Here is a 25065-nt window from a genome sequence, read left to right on the forward strand (position 1 = left end):
TGCAGTACTACTCTTAAAAGATGCACTCTAGAAAGTATTGCACAATACCTTCAACTTAAGCAGAGATTAAAATAGGGTGCATTTTGCATCCCAAAACGCAGTGTATAGTTAAGGGACGCAATTAAACAACAACCTCTACATCCACGGGATGCACTACTGTACTGTTTTTTATTCTAGTTTATTTTGCTAGCTTTAGTTATTATAATCATTTCTTCTTCTGTTTTCTACATGAATATAACCACATTATAACCATATAAAATGAAATGGGAGTTAAATGCTGCGATTTGTAAAAATGGCAAAATATGACTCGTCGTTGAAGTGGGACTCATAAAATGTCCCTGGGACTCATCTAAAAGACCATCCCTGCATCCCGGGACTCATTACATTGGAAACCTATTTACATCACTGCTTAAGTGTGATACGAATTGTACCACAATGTTTCCGATTCATACAGTTTAGCAATTCTCTACCATTCCTTACAAATGGCCAATGGAGAAATCATGTTAGCTTATTCCCCCTGGCCGCACAATACTTTAACTGAGCTACATTTGTAAAGGGTACATTTACATACAAGCTGCTTTACAATGCACATTATGCACAATGTGCACATTAACAATGCAAAGCACTAATCTGCTGTCTTGCTCAAGGACACTTCAACACTAACTCTCGGGGAGCCTGGGATCAAACAGGGAACCTTTTGGTTCCCCAAGCGGCCGCTCTACCTCCATTTCCACCCCTAGGCCTCTATATGTTGAAGGCGGGTATAATGTCACACATTTATCATTAATATTATAATGACAACGTGGTTGAAAGAAGAGTACCAGTATATTCTATTCCATGTCATCTACAGACAAAGACAAATGGTGCACTTGTTTATAACCCTTACGGCAGTGGCATCCAGAGCTAAAAAAAAGATAATTTAAGTTGTGTCTGTGATGAACAGCTTGGAACTGCACCAAAAGCAAATCATTGAAGACTAATCGTACAGTACCGGGGCAATGCTTGTGTTGAACCTTAGACAAATTATGAGCCTAACAGCATACCTTTCCACGACAGAAAATAGGAAATTATCTACAGTAGGACAGTCACAGCCACATTTTGGATGCAATAACTTTAGGCATTGCAGTGGCAATGCTTAAAGGCAATATACAGTAGCCTACGTACTGTAAATGAAATGAACATATACAGTATTATACAAATACCGTATATCTATTTGTGCGACCGTATAGGTCGCAGATTACTATGAAAACCTGAAAAACCTGTCAGTCCGTCCGTCAGTCGATCCGTCACGCCACCATACAGTATATGGCCTTCAGTCCATCACGCCTCGTGACACGTCACGCCACCATATATGGCCATGAGTCCGCCAGGCCTCGTGACATGCTCCATATTCAGCCGTCTGCATTTATGAAGATCACAACACTGACCTCATCAAACCCTGGATAGCCATACATGGAGAAGACTGGATCATCACCTAGATATATGGAGCCGGCCAGCAACTCTACATCTGACCTCAAACCCTTATATCTCCATATATGGAGCTGACCTGTTCTGACATTCCATTCGATGTCTCCCTTTTGACTGATACCTGTCCATTCAAACTCTAGACGGGCCTGCCGCAAAGTTCTTAGTGCAGTTATTAGTGCGCGGCAGCTGGCAAAAACTAGAGTTCTCAACAGGCCCGAAGATTAAGGCCCGGCCCTACCTGGGCCCTCATCAAACCCTGTACACTCAAGACACTGCCCCCGCTGCCACCCTTAGATATCCATATGGAGCTGACCTGTTCTGACATTCCATGTTAATCTGACCTCATCAAACCCTGTACACTCAAGACACGCTCCATATATGGCCAGTACAACATTTATTCGGATGCACGCACGCAACATTGCCCTTTAGAGCCCTAGGGCGAGGTCGCTTCTCGCCCTCAGGGCGTCTTACTGCTATATAGATATCTCACACACACACACACACACACACACACACACACACACACACACACACACACACACACACACACACACACACACACACACACACACACACACACACACACACAGGCGTTCAGCGTCTTTCTCACCAACGAACTCTGGGGGAACCCGGGATGGAACTGGGAACCTCACGGTTTCCATAGGGACGCTCTACCAGCCACTCTACCCCTGAGCCACTGCCGCCCAGTATATACAGGGTACACACAGCATCTGCATCTGCTGATAAATAAAGTAGAAGGTATGACCCATACAACAGCTAGTAGCTTGTTTAGGCTACTGCTAGTCAACTGAAGAAATTAATTTGGGGATAATGGTTATGGTTCCCTTCCATTAGGGTGTTTTACTGTAGGATCCACAGCTATACAGTGAGCAAGTTCGTACAGGATTACAAAAATGACAATAACACCCACAACTCAATTATGGAAATGCATGCCCATATTGTGATTAGAGATTGAACGAATGACACCAGTGGAGCTAAGGTTACTATGGAAACGGGCGGGGGGAGGGCTAAGATGCTACTGAGCAGAAACGACCACGGTGACAGCCAGAGTACAGTGTGTAGTGTACAAACAAGTCTAATATAATGTGCCTAATATCACTATAACCAAACCATGACAACATACGATACGATTCCGTTTGACCCAGGCCTACTATACGGTGCGTAAAGATTTCACTTCCTGGAGAGTCGGAGAGCACATCAGTCACGAGTGCAGAAGCGCGGCAGCTGCTCAGCTGTGTCGCGCATCCTACATTATATAACGTTCAGTCAACGAAAAGAAAAGTATTCTCTTGTGCAGTATCGCTAGAAACGCTGTTTCAATCACTTACGCGACGTGTGCTTTCCTTTTATCGGTTGTGTGTCGTCCTCCTGTCCATGACATCAGCTGTTTTCCGGTGTGTTGTGATCATGGGAGAGAGTACGGGAGCGCGCGATGAGCTGCAATCACATCAGCAGCAGCACCAGCAGATGGATGCAGCGGGGGCGCGCGCACTCGTCCCCATGGTAACAGTCGCCTGCTCAGGCTGCTGCACGATTTTTAATTTGATTGTAACTTACACAGTACAGCTAGCTCACTGCAATTTAACCGTTTAAACTAATGGTTTAAATAGTGGCATGGTACCAGACAGGATTGTATTATGACTTCTTTTTTTGTTTTCTTTTTGTTTTAGTTAGCAGATATGCTTTGACAATGTGTCTTCAAATATAAAAAGATTCTTCCCAGTGATGTCTAATAAACTATTAGATACTATATTGATAAACTATAGTAGGCTACACATGCATTTTTAAAATGAAAATAAATTAGGAAAGGAAATTTGTTTGTTTGCAATTGTTTTTAAAACTTTAAAACTTTAATTTGAGATGAGTAGACGACATATTTTATCCAATACATCAGAAAAAGATGAAGGCAACACTCGATTTGATTTCTATTGATGACACATTTTGTGGTCCGGTTGGTATGTTAGTGTAGCATTGTGCAGAAGCGGGGATTGAACCCGGGCCTCCCACTCGCCAGACCAACGCGCAACCTGTCATGCTTTTCAATAGGGCTGAGCCCGATTGGCAGGGCTGTTGCGGGCTGGGTCTTCAATCACCCCCCCAGTCTTTGAAGCGCGTCCTCACGCTTCTCACTTCACACCGTGGACCACCGTACACGATGTCCCTCACGCGAGGATATCACGCTCCATGACCTGCCAACTACGCCAGATTGTAGCATTGTGCGAAAGCGGGGATTGAACCCGGGCCTCCCACTCGCCAGACCAACACGCAACCTGTTGTGCCAATAGGGCTGAGCCCGATTGGCAGGGCTGTTGCGGGCTGGGTCTTGGCTAGGGGCTACATTAACATCACATCACATTATTACTGGTGGAGATCTCACACCAAATTGGTCAATAACAGACCGTGCCGGTAGGAAATACATCTTGCCCCCATATAAGAACAGTCATAATTACACAAACTTAATTTTGAACACATTAATAGCACATAAAATGGACTATTAAAATAAAATATGTACGCTATGAGGAAGGAGGTATACCTCCAAAACATGTACAGTAAGTACCAATACACTAGACTACGAACAAGCTGCTTCCCTGAAACATTTAAAATGTTGTTTTTCTCCTTTAAAGCTAGCCATTATTTACTTCATAATTCTTTCAGTAAATTCCAACAGTAAGGAAAACCTTACTGGGATCCGGTAGGCCGTAGGGTCTGTACTTAGTTGGCTGCCTACTTTTTTCCTTCAACACTGAATCTCTTCACCAAAAATAGTCAATCTACAAGTAAAGCTCAGTCTGCTATTTTTGCCTAATATTTGCCTATTATGACATAGAAAGGGGCTGCTAGGGTTCATATGGTTAAAGATATAGTACTGTACAGATGGTAAATCCTAAAGCCCACATGGCCCACAGTCACAGTTCTGCAATGAACAACTGTGCTCATATTACAACACAAACAAGACATCTTGCGATGTGACTAGCCAATAACATCTCAGGGCTCCTGGATCATCGCCCTCCACTCCTTGCTGTCGAGCATCAAGGTCCAGAGCTCTGCAGTTCTGCTGGCTCTGCTGTCAGACTCAATGTATCCCTCTACATGGTTCACCCTCTTCCCCTACTTATGCTTTGGGTTGGCTCCCACAGTATCAGTGGGCTGGCTACCAGTTCCGGGTGACTGACTGAAGTACCCAGCTGGTCTCAGATCGTTCTCTCCCTGACCTATGATACATGGAAGAGGTCGATGTTGTTGACCTCCAAAGTGACATCAAATGCAGTCAAAGACCTTTTACTTTTTTACTATGAGCATCAATATCTCTGCCCTGTAGGACAGTAGCCTACAGGACATCTGCCATCTCCCATCTCAGATTTTCACATTCTCATCCCATACACGGCTTACCAGTGCCCCCCCGGGCCTAGCCTTGGTCCCAGGCTTACTTATCTGCGAAAAGAAAAGCCTGGTAACGTAAGGCAGATAAGCTATCGGCGGATGTATCCTCCGGAATACCCGTCAGATGTATTTCCCCCGGATACGATATTTTCCCGACCAATCACAACACTTGTTTCATTCGCGGAGAATGTAAACTGATTTGTAAAGCATAAACGTCATTTCCTTGGGCGATACTTCCGCTAAAATCCTGCAACTTCCGCTGATAGTCTTTTCAGCGTAGGTCTTGCCCAGGGTGCCCCGGGCCTAGCTTTATTATCAGATTGAAGCTGGGCAGTCCACTCAGAGAGGGGGTGGGGTCTATGGGCTGGATCTGGGCTACTTTGGGCCTTCAGATCCTGTTCTGTCGAGGGCAAGGCACTCGAGGCAAAACGTGTTAAACTATAGACACAACACTCCATTTAAGATATGCAACCCAATAAGTATTTGTTGACTATGACTATCTCAGTCAAATCTTGATCAGACAATTTGTCATGTACTATATACCTGAAGTTTCTCCATTGACAATTACTTTAATCCTTATAACCAACTAATGACAAGCACCACGCATAGTACATCTTTCTTTTTTGCCTTATTGTTAATTATTTGTACTTTTTCAGTAAAGCACAGCTGCATTTCAGGTTATGATGAAAGGTCAGGTTTATTATTAATATTATAAAAGTACACTAAAGTCTCTGGGGCTAGAAGTAGATTACATGCATTGCAAGCATAATCCAGTACTGTAAAGACAGCACTGTACTGTCTGTACTATGCTGTACCTGTCTTTAGAAAGTTTATCCAACTAGTCCTATGGGATATCTCAGAACACAGCTAAATATATCCTCATATAACCTGGGTGAATTGCAATGACTAAGAAATATCTAAGAAATAAAATATGTGTGGGACAAACCTGTCTCTTTGTATCTGGTGTATGTGGTGATGACTTAATTTCTCAGATTTGCCATCTTCCTTGAAAATTCCATCAGCCATCATCCATAATCCGCATGAAAAGGCATTGGACAAATATAAACACCATATTTCCAAATGGAAAAAAGGAAGCAGAAATGAATATATAAGTATTTCAAGTCTAACATTGACTGATTCTAATTACATCTCCAACTGGTGATTAAACTTTACGTTTTGGCAGGTTTCCCGTCTCTAACTCCTGGAACTCAGTTTGAGAGTCAACTAATCGGAGAAGGCTGTTGGCCTGTGAAGAGTTTGAGCCAGTTCAGGCCAGCCCGCTGCATGCGCTCGCTCTCTCTCTCTCTCTCTCTCTCTCTCTCTCATATTCTCTCATTCTCTCCCCCTTTCTTTCCTTCACTCCCTCTCCCTGTCTGTTTTAGAGAGAGAGAAAAAAATTGGGGGAATTCCTTCAAGCTACTTTATACTTCAGGTTTGTGTGGGATTTAAACATGCACACGGAGGCTTTGGTGCAGTCCATGTTTGTTCCCTTGCTTCTCATTCTTCTCGCTGCTGTCGAGGACACTTTGTTACAGTCGCTGAGGTGAGTTTATACGTAGCTTTGTTGTTTCCTTGTTTGTTTTGGAGAACATCAGAGAGTGAAGAGTGGGAGGGAGAGAGGTTTATTGCTGACAAGGGGGAAACTTTTTTTGTTACTGTTACATTTTTAGAAGTTCCTAATAGCATGCAGTGTTGTGCAGTGTCTCCAACTCTCCATGCATGCCAGCCAGGTGTTATAACAAATGTCAAATCAGAGTGTTAGATTTGATTAATTATTGTCATTGAGGAGGTTTACAAAATACTTCAAAGTTAGTGTTCTGGTTCCATTTGTACATTATGCATTCTTGTATAGCAACTTACAAGAATTGTCAGAGTTCCAAATAAAAATGGTGTCTTTGAGTTTGTCCTATATCCATAAGCATGTCACAGTCTACACATGCAGCAGTTCCTTGAATAGAATGGACAGAATACTATTTTGGCAGCATGCCAATTTAATGCAGAGATTGTACAAATTAACCCCCAGTGGATGACGATTGAAGTTGAGTTTGTGATGCTTCATCTGTCATTACATTGGCCTTGTGTGTGTGTGTGTGTGTGTGTGTGTGTGTGTGTGTGTGTGTGTGTGTGTGTGTGTGTGTGTGTGTGTGTGTGTGTGTGTGTGACGTGTGTGTGTGTGTGTGTGTGTGTGTGTGTGTGTGTGTGTGTGTGTGTGTGTCGGGGGGGGGTTAGTCAAAGCAGGTGCATATGCAAGTGGCTGCATTATATGTTTTCCCTTCAATCTAGTGTTTATTGGACAATGGTAAACCCACACATGCTGTGCCATGAATTGTGACAGCTTATTAACTCCCATGTGTACCCAGTGAATCCGTAAATGTCCATTTGGTTACATTTACTCTCAGAGTTACAAATTAATTTACAGTATTAACACTTTACCGTGTACACAGTTCTGCTTTTTCAGAAGCCGTGGAAAACAGCCACTATGTTGTTTGTTTACCAAATATGTCATTAAAAGTGTGTAAAAGTGAAATGTGCAGTAACTGAACATTGTGTAGAAATGGAACACATGCTGATTTAGGGAGCAACAGGAACACTTAAGATATAGTGTCACAGATTTGATTTTGAGTGATAATACTAGCACTCTGTATTTTGCTGTCTACTACTCCCAAACTGGAAAGCTGGACTGTAGGAGAGGGAGAGAATAGAAAGGAATGTCAGAAAGCGACCAAATGAAACAAATCTCACTGAGAGCCTTTGGTGTAAAAACAAAGCTCCAGAACAGCTGTTTGGCTGAGCTCAAAGAAAGGTGGAGTCATTCGTGTGCTGCTTGATTTATTGTTGCAATGATCCTTTTACCCTCCATTTTGTTGTGACCTATAGACCTAAACCTTTTTTTTCTCTAGATCTAACAGTAAGTTATAGTCAATGATCTTGTTTATGTGCACTAATATAACCATCCCTTGTTTTTCTTTTATAAACAAACTACAGAGCAGAATAAGAAAAAACCTTATATTCTGTTTTGTTGAATGAGCACTTCTGGTTCAAGGCTAACACAAATCCTGAGGGGGTGCCACAAAACGGATTTTGTGTGTTTAGCCTTTTTTAGTTTTTTTATTATATTTTTGGGGGCTTTTTTGCCTTTATTGATAGGTTGAAAGTAGTCTGACAAGAAATGGGGAGAGAGATGGGTGGAATAAGACACGCGTTGGGATCGGGAGTCGAACCCGCGGCACGCCGTCAGGCTGGCTCGGCAGCCTAGGTGCCCAGACGGTTGAGCTAACCGTCCGGGCCGTGTTTGGCCTTTTATGCCCATATGTTATCTTGTACGGAATGTACGCTCTATTTTCAACATGAATATTTAAGGAGAATATTATCTTCTTCTTTTGCTGCATTGTATTTTTCTTTGAAGTGCTGCAATTAAACACCAATAAACTGGGTTATCCATTACAGAAGAAAAGTCTCACGACTTGCTTAAAATAGTATGAGAATGAATAGTGTGATTGTTCATTATACATTTTTGACATTGTTATTCAGAGTTGAACATTTTGGAAGATAAAAAAAAAACGATTTACAGACCATGATGAAGTGAGCAGCGATGGAGAGACAGAAGCGAGGAAACAGACTAACCAGTAACCATGTGGTTATGATTATCAGTTTAATCCCAGCATTGAGGTTCATCCTCATTTGCAGTGCTGCCGAGATCACATACACAAAATCAAAAATAGATATAAAACATAAAAACAAATCTACGAGTAAGGCATAAAGATATGATAAATGATTTTCATATCTATAAACACAAACTTTACATGAGTGTGTTGGTACACTGGATATCCTTTTGCCATGTATAATCCAACTCTGACAATGCAGACATTCACCTACTGTAGAATCTATTCTACAGTGTAGATCATTTCTAAAAATAGATTGGCTATAGTCTCTTGACCATTTGTTTCAGTTACAGTAGATCACTTGCTTTATAGTTTCTATCTTCTAATCTTTATGCTTATCTTTACCTTTATATTTGAGAAGTATGTGTATTAAATAATTCTTTCTTAATACTGTCATGGTTCAGTGTAAGGCACGAAATCCCCATTATATGCAGACATACCTGGCCATAAAATTCTGAACGGTTCAACGGTTGTTGAACCCAACAACAAACATCTGTTTGAATGCTTTAGAAATGGCATTAACGGCCCTATCTTTCCTTACCCCTTATGCCTACATTTTTTGGTATTTGTTACTATTTTGAACAGCATTTTAAAATAGCCGATCTAAAAGCTCTAAAACGTGTCGAGGTCGATTGGCTATTTTCACTATTTTAGGGGTACAGCGACGCACAAGATATGTTCTGGACTCATTTTGCAGCAGATTTGTATACCTACTGCCCTGACATTTGACCTTCTGAAGGCTTCCCCTTTGACTGGCCCTGGCTCCATATATAAACGTAGACGCTCTTTCCGGCTCTGGAGCGTATGTGCTCAAGGGAGGGCAAAACTTTCCCAAGATTCCTTTGCGAAGCACCGCGGAAGCATGAGCGTGCGTCACAGAGTGCATGTTCGGTTATGTAAGTCCCAGAAAAGATGCGCTGTGATTGGCCAGTAATCACTTGAGCGTGACGTAATGTGCCTTCCACACTTCCGGCGTACTACCTTCCCCAGTGTAAATTCTTCTGCCCCTCCTTCAACACACATCGCTCCAACGAACTGCAGCGGCCAATGAGACTCTATTTTTGAGTGGTGCAACCACTCCAAGGAACAGCAATGTCCATCCGTCCCTTAGAGCAGCGGTTCCCAAACCTTTTTGGCCATGCACCCCCTGTTACCTCCCGACCTAATTGATGCACCCCCTGTTACCTCCTGACCTAGCTGATGCACCCCCTGTTACCTCCTGACCTAGCTGATGCACCCCCTGTTACCTCCTGACCTAGCTGATGCACCCCCCACATGGAAATATAAATTGCATAAGCTATATAGAGACATATATTTCCTTTTTATCCACATATATGAACCTGAATATGGCATAATATATGCAGCATAGGCTCTATTCTGCATTACTTGCCATATATTGGCATAATATGTTAATATATTTAAAATAAAACCATAGCACCACCATTAGACTTTTCATGTCATGCACCCCCTAGAACAGGGGTTCTCAACGTTTTTGGCCGGGGACCCCCGGAAATGCTTCGGCAACGTCTCGGGACCCCCGCCCCGCCCCCTCCCGACCCCCAATATAAATTGACTGCTACAATAACCTTAAACCATTTTGGGCGGGAACCCCTTTTGGTGTTTTAAGCATCGTTATAATTTAGCTATTGAAAAATAGCAGATCTACAAGCTCATAGCGCGCCACTCGGTGGCGCGCTATGAGCTTGTAGGTCTGCTATTTTTGAAAAATCGTGAAAATAAAATTAAAAAACAAATCTTTTTTTTTTTTTTAATAATTTGGGGACCCCCTAAAATAATTTGGCGACCCCCCGAGGGGTCGCGACCCACGGGTTGAGAACCCCTGCCCTAGAAGGCGCTCGCGCACCACAACAAGGGGTGCACGCACCACAGTTTGGGAACCACTGCATTAGAGTATGTCCTCACCTATGTGACTATGAGTAGCGGTAGGGGCAAAAGTGGCGCTGTTGTGCCAGAAACAGAGAGCGAGATAGTGTTGCACTGTTGCCTGCTAATTACACAGAGAGAGAGAGAGAGAGAGGCAGGGGGAGAGGGCAGTTGCACCACTCAGTTCACACTGGTGTGATTTTTTTAATATCTATGCCTGGCTCACTCTGCTCTCTTCTCTCTCAGCCAGGTGGAAGGATGTAATCTCTCCTCTGATTCATCGCTACGGCGCTGTCGGAGCCCTGATGGAAAGATCTGCAGCGGGAGGGGCGAGTGTGACTGCGGGTTCTGCATCTGCCAGGCCACAGAGCCAGGGAAGTTCTACGGGCCACGCTGCGAGTGCCACGACTGGGTCTGTCCTACGCATGATGGGAAAACCTGCAGTGGTGTGTACTATGATACTGTATGTATAATGCCGCCATGATGTTTTGTGTGTGATTAAAGGAGTGTGTGTTGTATTATCAAGGCACATTTGAGTGCTATTCTTTTTAATTGGCCCACTGTAGGCCATGAAGATAATGAAAAAAAGTGAAATGCAGCAGGGCAGCTGCACTGAGTGCAGGCGCATGGCTCTGCATCTTGGGTGTCATCTGGCTATTAGTGAGCAGTCCTTGAGTGATGTAGAAGATTCTCAGGTAGTGCTGTCGCCTCACAGCTATAGAAGGTCCTGGGTTTGATTCCCGCTGGGGACGCTGTGGACACTGGGGCCCGTGCTCTCTCCTCCGTGTCATCAGTGCCCATACCCGAGGCGGGGTTGGCGAAAGGACCTTTCTGTGTGGAGTTTGCATATTCTCCCCGTGTACCCTAGGGTAGGTACCCTCACAAAAAACATGCAGTAATCCTGGTCTCTAAACTACCTCCCCTTGGCCAGCCGGGGCGCCTGATGGAGGGGAAAAGAACTGGTCAGAATAACGTGTTCCTTCCATGTCCGGCTGGGGATCCCCCCCCCCCCCCCCTGTCAGGTGAAAAGAAGCAGCTTGGACTCCTCATGCATGGAGGGAAGCATGAGGTCAGTCCGCTGCCCCCCAGGTTGGCAGAGGAAGTGTAGCGCCCATTACATTGGATAATTGACACTGGGTGAAAAAAATAGATTCTCAGATTCTGGGGCCACAGCATGAAAGCTTGCTGACACACTCAATTATAGTAGCTGATTAGCCACTGCTTCAGGTGTGGCATGAAGAATTAATCTTTGAGACATATTTTCTAGCAACTTCCTGCCTTTGTTTAGGCTTTTAATGGTATTTCTAATTGATCTGATTGATTTATGATCTGAAATGTATGAATTTCACAGACATCTGGTGGTTTTAACAAGGAATTGGTGGGAGTATTTTGGTCTCGCCAATGTTGCTCTTTATTTTCAACTGCTGGATCGGGGGGGGGGGGGGGGGGGGAGTGGTGGTCATTGTGTATTTTAGGGCAAATGTCACAGTACTTCCAGTATTAACAGGCAGCTGGTGCTTCACCTACGTCACGAAGGCATTATACCAAAAGGCACAGCTTTGAACTTGGCTGACATTTTACGAGTTGTGCGCAGGGAGATGTTCATCCTCGCCAATCCATAAAGTGATTCTGAGGCTGACAACACAATTCACCCTGAAAGTCTGCATAAGTGCATATTGAGACAATTTCTGCTATTGACGATATATTGCTCCTTCAACTACTGCTGTTATTCACTGAGCCTCAAATGAAACATATCCAAAGCAGTACACACAGAAAACACTGTAGAATTGCAAGATAAATGTTTAGATTACATGAAAATAAATGTTTCTGTCTACTTGTTCCATTCCCTCCATATGGAAATGTGCCAGAGTTACCCCTCTTTTCATATAGTGGAGACCCATCCAATGTGAATAATTAATGGATAATGTTTAATTCTATTCTATATATATTTTTTTGCTAAAAATTTATTTTTTACAGTACATCAATTTAATCAACCACCATGCCTAAAAGTCACCATTCAAAAGGTTCTCATCTTTTGAATGCCAACTCACAGGTGCAACATTTAGTGTTTTTGAGGGGCGCTAGCCCCTACTATAAACAGCTATAGAGTAGATTCTGTCTGAACACAAACATTAAATGCCATTGACAATGAATGGAGAATATATGTCATGTGTCTGAGCAAATTGTCTGTCAGTATGTCTGTTGGTATGTCCGTGGAAACCCAGCAGTTGTATAAAGCATTAATTAGTAGCTCTCTGCTAAGTACGACTGCTGCATAGTAATTTAATAATAAATAATATTAATTTATTGATATTTAGTTTCATATTTTTGTTTTGTTGGATGATGTACGATGAATAGAGCGCCCCTCACTTCACACGGATGTGATTTTCTTTTTTCTTTTCAATATAATTGATGACTACATATACCTTCTCCTTGACAAGCTCTATTATACTGGGTTAAAATTCTGTCTATCTTCATAATATTGTTGACAGTGTGTTAATTGTCTTGCAGACAGTGACTATTTATTGTTGAAAAGGATGTTCCACAAGATTGGGACAACTTGTTTTTTTCTATTTATATATTGACAGCTTACCTCAGAACTGGTTTCAACGACCTTGCAACTTTTTAGGCCCATAAATATTTTCAGTTTTCTAAATAGTAGCCTAATGTTCATCAGTGGATTAATAAAGTCTGTCTGGGCCTGGGCCATGGCTCAGTGGTCCAGGCACCTTGGCTGGTAATCCAGTCTGGCAGTGTGCCGCGGGTTTGACTCCCGATCCCAACGGCCTTTACTGCATGTCTTCCCCCCATCTCTCTCCCCATTTTCCTGTCAGCCTACTGTCTGTCCCTCCATAAAAAATATAAAATAAAGGCGAAATCCACAAAGAAAATCATTAAAAAAAAAAAAAAGTCTGTCTGCCTGTCGGTCTAATAATCAAGTTGAATAGTGATGCTTAATGAAATAAAATTCAAGAATTGAAAAATATTTTAGATAATTTTGTCTAACTGGTTGTTTTTCTTTAAAAAGGAAGACAGACTCCTCTGAGTTCTCTTTTCCTTATACTTTGCTATGTTCAGTGCGGTGTTCATTAATTCATGATGTGAGAGGAATGAAGCCGTTATCTTCTTATGGGGGTATGTGTTCAGAAGCCAGCCTCCGTTTAGAGTAGACTGTGCTTTTTCCACATCATTATTTTACCAATCAATGTAGGTATACATTTCACTTAATTTGTCATTGGAGTTGAGAGAATCGTATAACTGGTCGATTGATTAAAACAAGCTCAATACTTAATCTAGAAATGGAATCAATCAGGATACCCCGAAAATGTGTCAGATATAATGTATGCATGTTTGTATACCTGCACATGTAGTATTGTGTGTGTGTGTGTGTGTGTGTGTGTGTGTGTGTGTGTGTGTGTGTGTGTGTGTGTGTGTGTGTGTGTGTGTGTGTGTGTGTGTGTGTGTGTGTGTGCTTCCGTGCTTCCGTGCATGCATCCGTGCGTGCGTGTGAGGACATGGAGTGATTTATTTTGCACGGGCTGGCTGCTCTCAGGAGCTCATTATGGTTCATCGGTCTGGGGAAAGAAGGCCCTGCTTCAGCCTGATAATGGGGTTTCACACACTGATCCACACACTGTAAATGGAACCTGCAGCGAGAGAGGGATAGCTCTTCACAATCTAGCACACACACATAAACTCACTGTTGCACGCACGCACGCACGCTGCACGCACGCACAAATACCTACAAAGTAACGCAACCATACACATATACACACAAATACCCAACTCAGTTGTACACACATGTACTGTACTGTATGTGTACGCCCACGGTTTTATTCAAAGCATATTGAGAAAGATAGAACAACATCTGTCTCCAGCTCAGCGGCACAAGCAACATGCATGGTCCTCCAGCCAAATTCTGTCCCTGTGGTTCCCTCATCTCTGCCTCTCACAAAATGCCCACTGATAAGATCCTACGGATATTTTTCTTTAGGGGTAAACTATGTGTTTTCCATCATCCACAAACATTTGCTCAGCTTGCATAGAAGCTGTCATAGCCTGCATGCTATCATCGCTGTTAATTCACATCCACTTGGTCAAAGTAATAAGTCGAAACTAAATGCATTATTATTTTAGTCTATATGGTTATTCTTATTCAAAACATTTTTTTCTTGTAAAAATAAATCTACAGTGGACATGTTTTTGAACAGTTAGTATTTAGAAATAAACATGTATAGACAAATTCACAGAGGGTTGCCTGCGTGCGGCCATTACTGAGGTGTACCGTTAAGCGCAGCAGCACCTGCTCCATGGATTACACCTCAGTAATGGCCGCGCCCAGGGCACCCCTCTGTGAATTTGTCTATACATCTGTAATCCATGTAACTTGAGAACCGTTGGCCCTATACCGACTTCAAATTTCCACACCACCACAGGGAGTGCAGTGCCCAGCCATGAGGCGGTAGGATACACGGTTGTCCAGAACCACCACAAAAGGCTCTGGTCAGGCTCTGCCAGTAGACCTACTGTAATGAGCTGTGTCCCCGGCCTCAACTGTAGAATTCCCAGCCTCTGCCTCAGCCAATTGATTGCCATGGCGACCCCACACCTGCCATTTGATTACTTAACCAGTGCCCTTTTCACAGTCAGTTTCTACGCTTCAGACACAGGCAGACAGATACAGAGATCTCCATATATGGGAACAAAGGGACACATACAGATGGTTAAAACAGGTGCTATGACAATGGGTATTGCATACTAGGTTCCCAACTTGCATTGTTCCCAAGTAGGCTGGTCACTAGTGGCCGATGGGCACGTCTAGTTTTTATATAAACTGGACTAGCCCAGAATATACCCCAGGGTATAAAACAGACTAGCCCACTTTAACCCTGCGTATGGTTTGTCCGGTGGTATACTTTAGGGTGTTGCTACAAAGCTAATAGACTATTATGCAAATCCCAGTCAGCATGTGGACAGGAACTTTACCCCTGTGCCACCCGGATAGACATCCCTTCACTTGAGTAATTTGTCTTCTTCTTCTTCTTGCATAAGTTTGGAGTTGTAAGCATAACAATGCTATTTCTATTGGAGATAGCTCCTGCCTTCAATTATCTATCTAATAGGTCCCCTGGCTACTCCAGAAAATGCCACACAATTGCTTGGGAGCCGTTTGCTTAATGAAAGTTTTAGATACTGTAATTGTCTTGCGTTCTGAGGCTTTGTAGATGGAATACTTTTTATTCAAATAGATTTAGTGTTGCACAGTGAACGTTGCACAAGGTCACACTGTCTTTGTGCATGTTGCGCTCTCTCACGTCATCACATTATTGTGCCAGAACACTGCCATGCTGACCTGCCATAACATCTGTTCAGCAGCTGCAACAAAACTACCTGTCACTGCACTCAGTGTTTTTTTGTTTGTTTTTTACGGTGCACTGTTTGTTAGCTTCTGTCGTCTCTCTGTGTGACCTGAAACATGACCTCAGACTAATGCTTTAAGTATTTGAGAAGATCAATGAACATGGCTTATGTGGTTTGTTTTGAGGCATTGTTAAAACATGCAGTACTTCTGTCGAAACAAACCGTTTTGTTCTCTTTTTGCAGACGAGGCTCAACGTGGCAGTGTTTCCATCCTCCTTGTTCTTCCTTTTTCCTTTCATTAATGTCTCTGTCTCCTGCTCTCTCTTGACTTCTCTTTCTGCGCTTTTCTCCTTTTCTCTCGCTCTTTCTCTCTCTTTCACTCTGGGCTAAACAAAACCAAGTATTTCCCTTTGGTATGCCCAGACAAGTTGCCGTCTATCCCTTTTCTGAGATGGATGGTCTTTCCTATTGTCAGAAGCACCAAGTGAGGCCTAGGGCACAACTGGCTAGCTAGAAACTTGTAAGCCATTACTATTATAATATTGAGTAGCAGTACAGCTGAACTCCCTGGCAAGTAATCATGTCACGTTTTATCTTCATTTGCATTTAATGACTCTTTATTCAGGCTCCTTATCTAAAACATTAATTGTAGAATGACTTTTATTGCGCACACAAAATGTTTGCTCAAGCAGGTCAATGGGTGTTTTTGTCGGTATCATCCACCAAGCCACTGATGTGTTTCGCAGCTGAGAGCCAACTATGTCTCTAGCCTGGAACAATCTGTAACTTTACGACTGGGGCAGTACCATATCAGTGTCCTTCAGAGCCTAGGAGCAGTTGAAAGAAAGAGTGCACATGCACGATAAATACACCCTTTCCTACCACCTGATGGATAGCTCTGCTGGAGCACTTTTAATTGTGTGACTGTCTGGCTTTTTAAAATCAATTCTCTCTCTCTCTCTCTCTCTCTCTCTCTCTCTCTCTCTCTCTCTCTCTCTAGCAGTGGATTTTTCAGTGCTTTGGTTCTGTTACATAGCCACCGCCAGAGCCATGAGGAGATCCCACCTCGAGGGGCTGTTATGTCAGAGGCACACAGGAAGTCAGTTTGGCCTCGGTGCTGCTCCGAAATCTAAAGTCCTGATGTGCCACAATATGACAGTATTACATTTACAGTAAGCTGGTGCACCGTGCAGGTGCTTCCCAAATTGACTCGTTATATATCAGCTGACTATAAGCAGGGCCAGCCTGCAAAATGTTCACTAGTGGTGCAGACTGTAGGCCTACATTTAATCTTTGGTTAAAATGTGAATTACTGACTTGTTCTTGCTTTGCCAAGTTGTTGATGCTCACAGCATCACAGTCACCTCTCTGGGCTGCTGATCTTGGAAACACGTACAGTGATTGCATTGAGCCATTTCAGCCAATTTCAGCCAATTATGTTGTTCCTTTGCCTAGATGTTGTTTTTCTTTTAATTATTTTCTTTCAAGTGCATGTTTTGATGATGTTCTGAGCTGTGTGGTGAGTGAGTCACATAATTAATGGTTCCAGATGTGGGCTACAAAGAAAGAGAAAGGCACTTGTCTGGTCAGGCATTCTTGGTTGGAGTCCATTATACACCTTCGGAAGATGTCATCTTCAAGGAACTAGATTTCATGTATATTGTTGCATGTTATTGTTCTCGTATGTCTAAATACTAAGAATGAAGTGAGTCATGTTCCCCAGAGTTATTAGTAAGGTCAGTCTGCAGCCTCATAAGTAGTCAAGCTGTAGGTCATTGACTTAATCTTTGTTGTGCATACCTGTGAGGATGATGGCAGGCAGGACTCTCCTTTGTTCTGGGGGCTTGTGCACACAGAGAATGAGTTATTACCTGAGACAGGTGTCTTCTAGCTGGCTCCCACAGAACATGAGCTGACGTGCTGTCGTTTCCACGCTTCGGAACCCACAGGGAGAGGCAAGCAATGAGGGAATAATTACTCACTGAAATGAGTACCTTGTTAATGTGGAGAACATGATCTCAACAAACTGAATGGGGAAATGTCATCTGCATAGCAAATGTCCTGTGCAAGACATACAGTAAATATAAGCACACAGGCAATTTCAGGTAGCTTTTATTTACTAAGTTGGCAGATGGTCTGTATTTAAGTCATGTTTTGAGGTTTGTTCTATTGGAAATTACTTTGAAATCTCAGAGCTGTCGAGTTTGCCATTAGTAATGTGATGTGTTGGTGAGTTAATTGGGATCTGAATACCCATAAGCTTCACAGTACAGTACCTGCAGTATCTAACAAGAATCATCATCTCCAATCATGGAGAACAATCTCATTATGACCCGTTTAAACGCTGGCTTTGTGCATCATTCAAGCAAGTACATTAATCAAGATTCCATTCATATTATTCTGTCCCTAACCAACCCATTTCCTTGTTTACCTCCATCCAAATGCACTGTTTATCACTGAGTGTGAGCAGATTTGTAAAAATGAAATTAGCCAGTCGTATGACTCACCCACCACCTTCTCCACGTCAACATGTTATCAGCAACGCTGCATCACCCATTATTATACTGCCATAGCTGCTGGCACTGATTTACCCTCTCTCTGACCTCCCATTGGCTATGTCTGGGTGGTGGTAGTGACTGGATTGGCTAGGCGCAGCTGTCCGTCACGTCAGCGTGGCTCAGACACCCCCAGGGCAGTGGTGAATTACTGCAAGAAGCCCTGCCGTATATATAAACTGTGGACAGACAGACAGCCTCCCACACACACACATAAACTTTCGCCCACTCGATAAGGAGGGACCCAATTTATATGTCAGAATGATTGTCAAGCTGAGATTAATGGACGCCGGTGGGTGGCTGCGACTTTGTAATATCCTGTTGAATTAAGTCGGGAGGGTTAAGAAATCAAATGTAAGATTTATAGGTCTACTGTATCTTGTACATCAGTTCTAGGAGTACCAGGTGATACCAAGGAAATGTGTGAATAATAATTTAAGATGGTTTTTCAATGCACAATAAGCAGCTGAAATAATTTGATTAATGCAGATAGGTTCTCTTGTCATTGGGTATCACTGTGACTTTGCACCTGAGCTTTTTTGAAAGTTATTTCCATAGAATGCCATACTGTAGGACAGGTACAGTAGCCTAGATGACAATGAATGAAACATGCAGGACAAATAGAGAATAGATCATTTCTATTAACTAAATCTTTCTCTACCCCTGATGTGATTTGCTCTGTTGACTGGAACCCCATGCACTCCCAGCCTTATTTTTAGCTGTGCGTGCATGACTGTTGAAGGTTATTCAAACGGAAGCCATATATTTCTGAGGTGTTCCCTAATGTGCTGACAGCTGTGATGACAGCTTCAACACACACCGACCGCTGAATGCAGATGAGAATACAGTCATAATGCAGGCTGCTATAACAACACATCCTCAGTGTACCCCTGCATTTATATACTCGTGGTGTTCTATAACTTATATGGGAATATAGCAGCACTAAAAAGAGGGTTTTTTTATGTCTTGACTTAAAGATTTTATATTTCTAGAAATGTTCCACGATGGGCACAGCATATCAATATTTGTGTGTGTGTGTGTGTGTGTGTGTGTGTGTGTGTGTGTGTGTGTGTGTGTGTGTGTGTGTGTGTGTGTGTGTGTGTGTGTGTGTGTGTGTGTGTCTTTGGTGTTCATTTCACTGGAACGATCAACGATGCACGACATCATTTTACCTCAACCTGCCGCTGACTCCCGGGACGTGTCGATAATGATCTGAGCGAGGGGCTAGACCCAGCCTATTGTTAGGGACTGATGGATAGCCCTTGAAGAGGACATCACATTTACATGATGAACGAGACGGAGGCATGATGGAGTGTGACACACAAGGACCCCTGCGGAAAAACGCAATGGGGCCCAACATTTATAATAAGTTGTCAACCACTTTAATTTGCATCGCATGATTCTGCCCCTGCATTTCATATTTCACAATGCTCACTTTGGCCTGGGCCATGGATCAGCGATCCAGGCACCTTGGCCGGTAGCCCGAGTCTGGCAGTGTGCCGCGGGGTCGAGTCCCGATCCCGACGGCCTTTACTGCATGTCACTCCCCCATCTCTCTCCCCCATTTCCTGTCAGCCTACTGCCTGTCTCTCTATAAAAAATATAAAATAAAGGCGAAAGCTGCAAAAAAACAAAACAAAACAATGCTCACTTTGACCATTAGAATGGTGAGAAGTAGCCATAGCTGACACTGTACGTGTTATCTCAATGCTGAAGAAGGCTCTGCATGTTTGAACTATCTGATACCCCAATTGGTAAATATTCTGCATTTAAGTACAGCTATTAATGCATTATTAATTATTAATTTATTAATTAAAATTGTAACTTATTTTACATTATTTTCCAGGTAGAAAGTTCAACAAATAATTAATTGTTGAATTGAACTTTATGGACTAACCGTATACTACATCTTATACAGTATTTCTTGGGTGCATACACAAGCGTATGAGAGAAAATGACAGGCAGAGAGAGAGAGAGAGAGAGAGAGAGAGACTATAGTTGTCTTGTCCATCAACCATCTGAGCAAAGGTGCAAGAGACAGTGGAATCTATTACTCTGTTTCAACTGTTCCACACGCTGTTAGACATCAGAAACTCTGACACATTCATACTTTGTTTAGAAAATAAAATGGAAGATGAGTGAAGTGAAATGAAGGTGCATGACGGCGTGGATCTCCGGGGCATAATAGACAGACAATGAACCTATATGACAATTTCACAGTGTGGGTCTGAAAGAAGGTGTGTCTCTCTGTCCTTCTGTCTGGAGCTAATGTTGTAAACACCTACAGTATCATCAGTGCCAATGCGTTCGCTGTTCACATGTTCTATACCTTTTAAAATATTCTACTTTAAAAAAAATTAAATGATTGCCTAAATTTGGGCACAGATTACCTCATTGGCTATAAGTAAGTGCATAGTGGTCAAATCTGGATGAAAACGAACTAACAAACTTTTATCAAGAGATATTTTTTTGCTAGGCTTTTCAAATGAATCCTTTAAAATGCATTATAATACGATTATAAGATACATGTAAAATAATAAGAATGACATTTAGTACAGTGGGATTACCCCTCTCAAGAAAGTTTCAAGTATGCAATTTCAGTTTCATTCTGTACAAAAACATTTATTGCTATTCAAGGGAAACCTATGAAAATCTGGGGGGAAAAAAGTCCGATAACCAATTTTCGGAAATTCTTAAGTGCTTAAATTGGACATGAGTAACTTTTGAAGGCTCAAACTAGGGTTTTTTCATGATTCTGAGTTGATTGCAAGAATTTATTTTTCACCAAGACGTAGTAGAAAATCTGCCACGCTCACTTTTGCATTTACATATAAAGTTGCATTTATTTCAATTATTCAGGAAAAAAGCCTTCTAGGTTAGGCATTTGGGGATAAAAGTAGGGAACGAGGCCATTTTACATAATTCAAGGGTGCTGAATCTGAAATTTAACTATTTCTTCAATAACTGTAATGACATGACAAGAATAACTGACAAATAAAGTGTCTATAATCTATGTTCTGAGGGTCAGACAATGTGTTTAAGGAATATTAGATGTAATTAGTGCTAAGCCTACTCCTAAATATGCAAATTAGAGGCCACAATTACAGGAAACGGTCCACACGCACCCCCTTATTTTCTTTTATTTTCTACTTATCTCTTTTCTCTCAACTACCTGAGTCATTTGTTTGCACCTGGACTAAAATGGGATTGGATGTGCATGACTATCTTTTCTGTTCGAAGGAAACCCTTATCAACCCTTATCAATTCTCTCGTTCATCGGGGGGTACGGGCTTTAGTTTCAACATACTATTCGTCCGATTGTCATTAGACAGACAACCTATCTGAAACCCTCACCTAACCCTAAACGCACGCGGGAGCAGCGCATGTTCGACTGCATGTCCGATCGCTGTTTCCGCATGTCAGACCTTTGGTATGTGGAATCTGCATGTGCATCCCCTCATCAGAGGGTGGAGATTCTTGCTGGTGGAGAGAGATTCTTGCTGTTCGTCGAGAAAGTGTAAGAATTGGAACCCTCAGTTCGGTGCTCTGGTGGAGACTCCAGCCACACATTCAGATTTTCTGTTTCTCCGGAGGCATGGCCTGCCATTCATCGAGTGAGAAATGAACCTCAAATCCTCAGAACGTCTAAGGGTAGCCAAAGAGGTGCTGCTCTCACTCCCCGGTTGACTGTCACCTACTGTATGAACGTATGGTTGTCAGGACTCAGGAGCTATGCTAGCCTATGGCTGTGACTTGTGCTCAGCCTGGTGCTTGTGCTCTGCTTCACATCGTTTCTCCACAGGACTCCATTGCTGACATGCGGCTGCCATGGTTCCTCGCCTCTACACATGATTGCTACTACCTACTCCCCTCCTCTTGGACATCTCCCTTCTTTAAAGTTCCCCTGTGGGTTTTCAATTAGATGAGTCATGCATTTGGGTCCAACCAACATAAGTGGTGCTACACTATAACTACTTGGGCACCTCACGGGAGTTGAATTTCAACCTTTTAGTACACCTTTAGAAACACATTGGTGAAGATATTTCTTGGTAACGATTTAGTTCCCAGATTGGTCAAATACCTGATAAAATGCCCTTACTATTATGGAATCCAGTGGCTTCCTTGAAAATGAAACATACTGTACCATGGGCAATGGGCATGCTTTAGAAAATGGTTGTAAAGTAAACTAAACTAAACTAAGCGTATTCAATGAGCTAAACATGCTATACTGCTGGTCCGTTAAATCCAATACTGTAGCTCATGGGTGTATGATGTATCGTGTGTATTACAAAACAGTTGGTGGTAACCTGACTCCGCCAGATGGGGCAGCAGAGAGTACACTGGGTTCCCCCCTCCTGCTCCCATCTGGGACCTCTCAGGCAGACTTGATGCCCGGCCACAAAACGGCCTGGCCAATCAGCGGCAGCTAGAGGCGGGATCAAGGCAGCACTGTGTATGCCTTGATCCCGCCTCTAGCTGCCGCTGATTGGCCAGGCCAGGAAGGGGGAACCCAGTGTACTCTCTGCTGCCCCATCTGGCGGAGTCAGGTTAAGTTGGCGGCTGAGCGGCTCTAACTTACACAACTTCATATTGATGATATTACTGTACATCGAGCTTGGTACAGCATACAGTATATGTAATGCATGTATTCACTCATTCTCCTTTTAGACCGTGGCTACTGTGACTGCGGGACATGTGAATGTGACGAGGGCTGGCATGGAGAAAGCTGCCAGTTTCAGGAGGAGTGCAGCTTATCCAACAAGAAGAGCAAAGAGCTCTGCAGGAACCCACAGGGAGTGGTGTGCTCCAATTCAGGTACCATGGACCATGCACCGCTGTTGTTTAAAACGGGCAGTATTATGCGTGTCTTAAGTACCAGGTCTTATGACTTAACTTAAGACCTGGAGGCGTGGTCAATGCTGTTTGGCCACTCAGAATAGCCAAATGGCATTGATCACGCCTCCAGGTCTTAAGTTAAGTAATAAGACCTGGTACTTAAGACACGCATAATACTGTCTCTTGAATAGTTTTAATTTAGTTTTAGTCACATTTTAGTCAGCTGGAATGTTTTAGTGTTTAATCTAGTTTTAGTCGACTAAATATCATACGATTTTAGTCGACTAAATCTACAGTTGATTTAGTCGACTAAAATGTATTTTGTCGGGCATTGATGCCGTCATAATGACTGATTTTACACTTGCTGAAAATCAAGCTCACAACGCGTCACAGTGCGACGCGTTGTGACCTTGTAGATCTGCTATTTTCAGCATGCAACCAAGTGTAAAATGACTTGGATCTCTTGTCCACTAGTCCCCTCCTAACATTTTAGTCTCGTTTGTATTTGTTGACAAAATTGTCAGTATATTTAGGTTTTTTTCGTCAGTGAAAAAAGGTAGTCGACGCACATTTTTTGTCATAGTTTTAGTCGACGAAAACAACACTGCCATGCACATACGCAAACATACACAAAAGCAAAAGCACACATGCACATGCACACACAAATGCCCATTTACATGGTCATGATGAATGTACACACCTCAGGAAACTTGTTTGATTCAAACCTTCATTCACTTATTTATATACGAAATACACCCGTAGGCTATGCATAATCATGTGCTGACCCAGATAAACCTGCAATTTTCTCACGCGGGATAGTTAAGGATAATTTAATCTCATTTACCATCATTATATGAAATATGTTTATTTTGCTAACTCAGGTACAATTAACACATTCATGCATGAAGGAGCTTCAACGCATCAAGGGGAAGATTGAAGGCTTGAGTTAACATTATTGCAAGTAGCCTACTATAAGTATAGGGATCATTGAAATTCAGTCTTTAATCTAACTATAGCCAGTTAGATTAAAGTCTAATCAGACTGTGAGAGAGGTATTTTTTTTTCTTTGGGTACACATGCGGTGTCAGTCCCCAGTTTGCATATTTATGTCTGTGGACACATGTGGTTAAGCATTGGCAGACTGAAGACACACACCGTGAGGATGATGTCTGGGTTAAGGTCGTTTTCCTCGTGCTGACAACCCCATACCTGTATCTGGGCTTAACCTCACAACCGGCCCACGTACCATACCTGCAGCGAAATTGAGGATGTGATCAGTGTGTGTGTGTGACGTGTGTGTGTGTGTGTGTGTGTGTGTGTGTGTGTGTGTGTGTGTGTGTGTGTAGCATGTTTCAGTGTCTGCATGTGTGTGGCCTGTTCAATTTAGCGCGGATGCTAATTTATTCACAGCAGTTGTCATCCAGCCTTCTAGCCCTAAAGCTTATTGCTAGCTCAAAAACAACCCCCCCCCTGCGCACGCACACACACACAGACACACACACACACACACACACAACACACACGGCTTGAATTCCCGTCACACAGATTCACAGACGCAGTCTCCAATGCACATCTGCAAACCAGCTGGGTTCTTGGCCCTGAAGTCAATTGCAATAATACATGCATTGCATGCACCTACGCACACATGCGCACACAACGCGCACACGCACACACGCACACACGCACACACACACACACACACACACACACACACACACACACACACACACTCACACACAGGCATGCACTCACACGCAGACAAATACAAATACAACCACATTTACAGATGACACAACCTGCAACATTTACAATTACATTTAAACACGTGTGAATAATATTGTCACTAAATTAACTAAATATACTCTTTAGTTAAACAAATATGCACACATACTGTATTT

The 25065-nt window shown here is 42.7% G+C and overlaps 2 protein-coding genes across 6 annotated transcripts in view; one reads left to right on the plus strand and one right to left on the minus strand.

The window, feature by feature from the left end:
- nalcn (sodium leak channel, non-selective) overlaps positions 1-2911 on the minus strand; it is a 127520-nt gene extending 124609 nt beyond the window's left edge. For 4 of the 5 annotated variants that reach the window (XM_079517972.1, XM_079517971.1, XM_079517970.1 and 1 more), the window contains exon 1: positions 2817-2881. The gene's annotated coding sequence lies outside the window, so the exon portion shown is untranslated. Of the gene's footprint in view, positions 1-2812 lie in introns of all 5 variants that reach the window. The other variant, XM_079517969.1, reaches the window with a different exon arrangement.
- Positions 2912-6228: 3317 nt separating this feature from the next.
- Positions 6229-25065, plus strand: part of itgbl1 (integrin, beta-like 1) — a 53029-nt gene continuing 34192 nt past the window's right edge. Inside the window, exons 1-3 of the mRNA XM_079517568.1 lie at positions 6229-6412; positions 10662-10861; positions 23000-23146. Coding sequence (XP_079373694.1) covers positions 6321-6412; positions 10662-10861; positions 23000-23146 — 439 coding nt within the window. The 5' untranslated portion in view covers positions 6229-6320. The remainder of the gene's footprint in view (positions 6413-10661; positions 10862-22999; positions 23147-25065) is intronic.

The sequence above is a fragment of the Electrona antarctica genome (assembly GCF_951216825.1).
Source record: "Electrona antarctica genome assembly, chromosome: 13".
In the NCBI taxonomy this organism is placed as follows: Eukaryota; Metazoa; Chordata; class Actinopteri; order Myctophiformes; family Myctophidae; genus Electrona; species Electrona antarctica.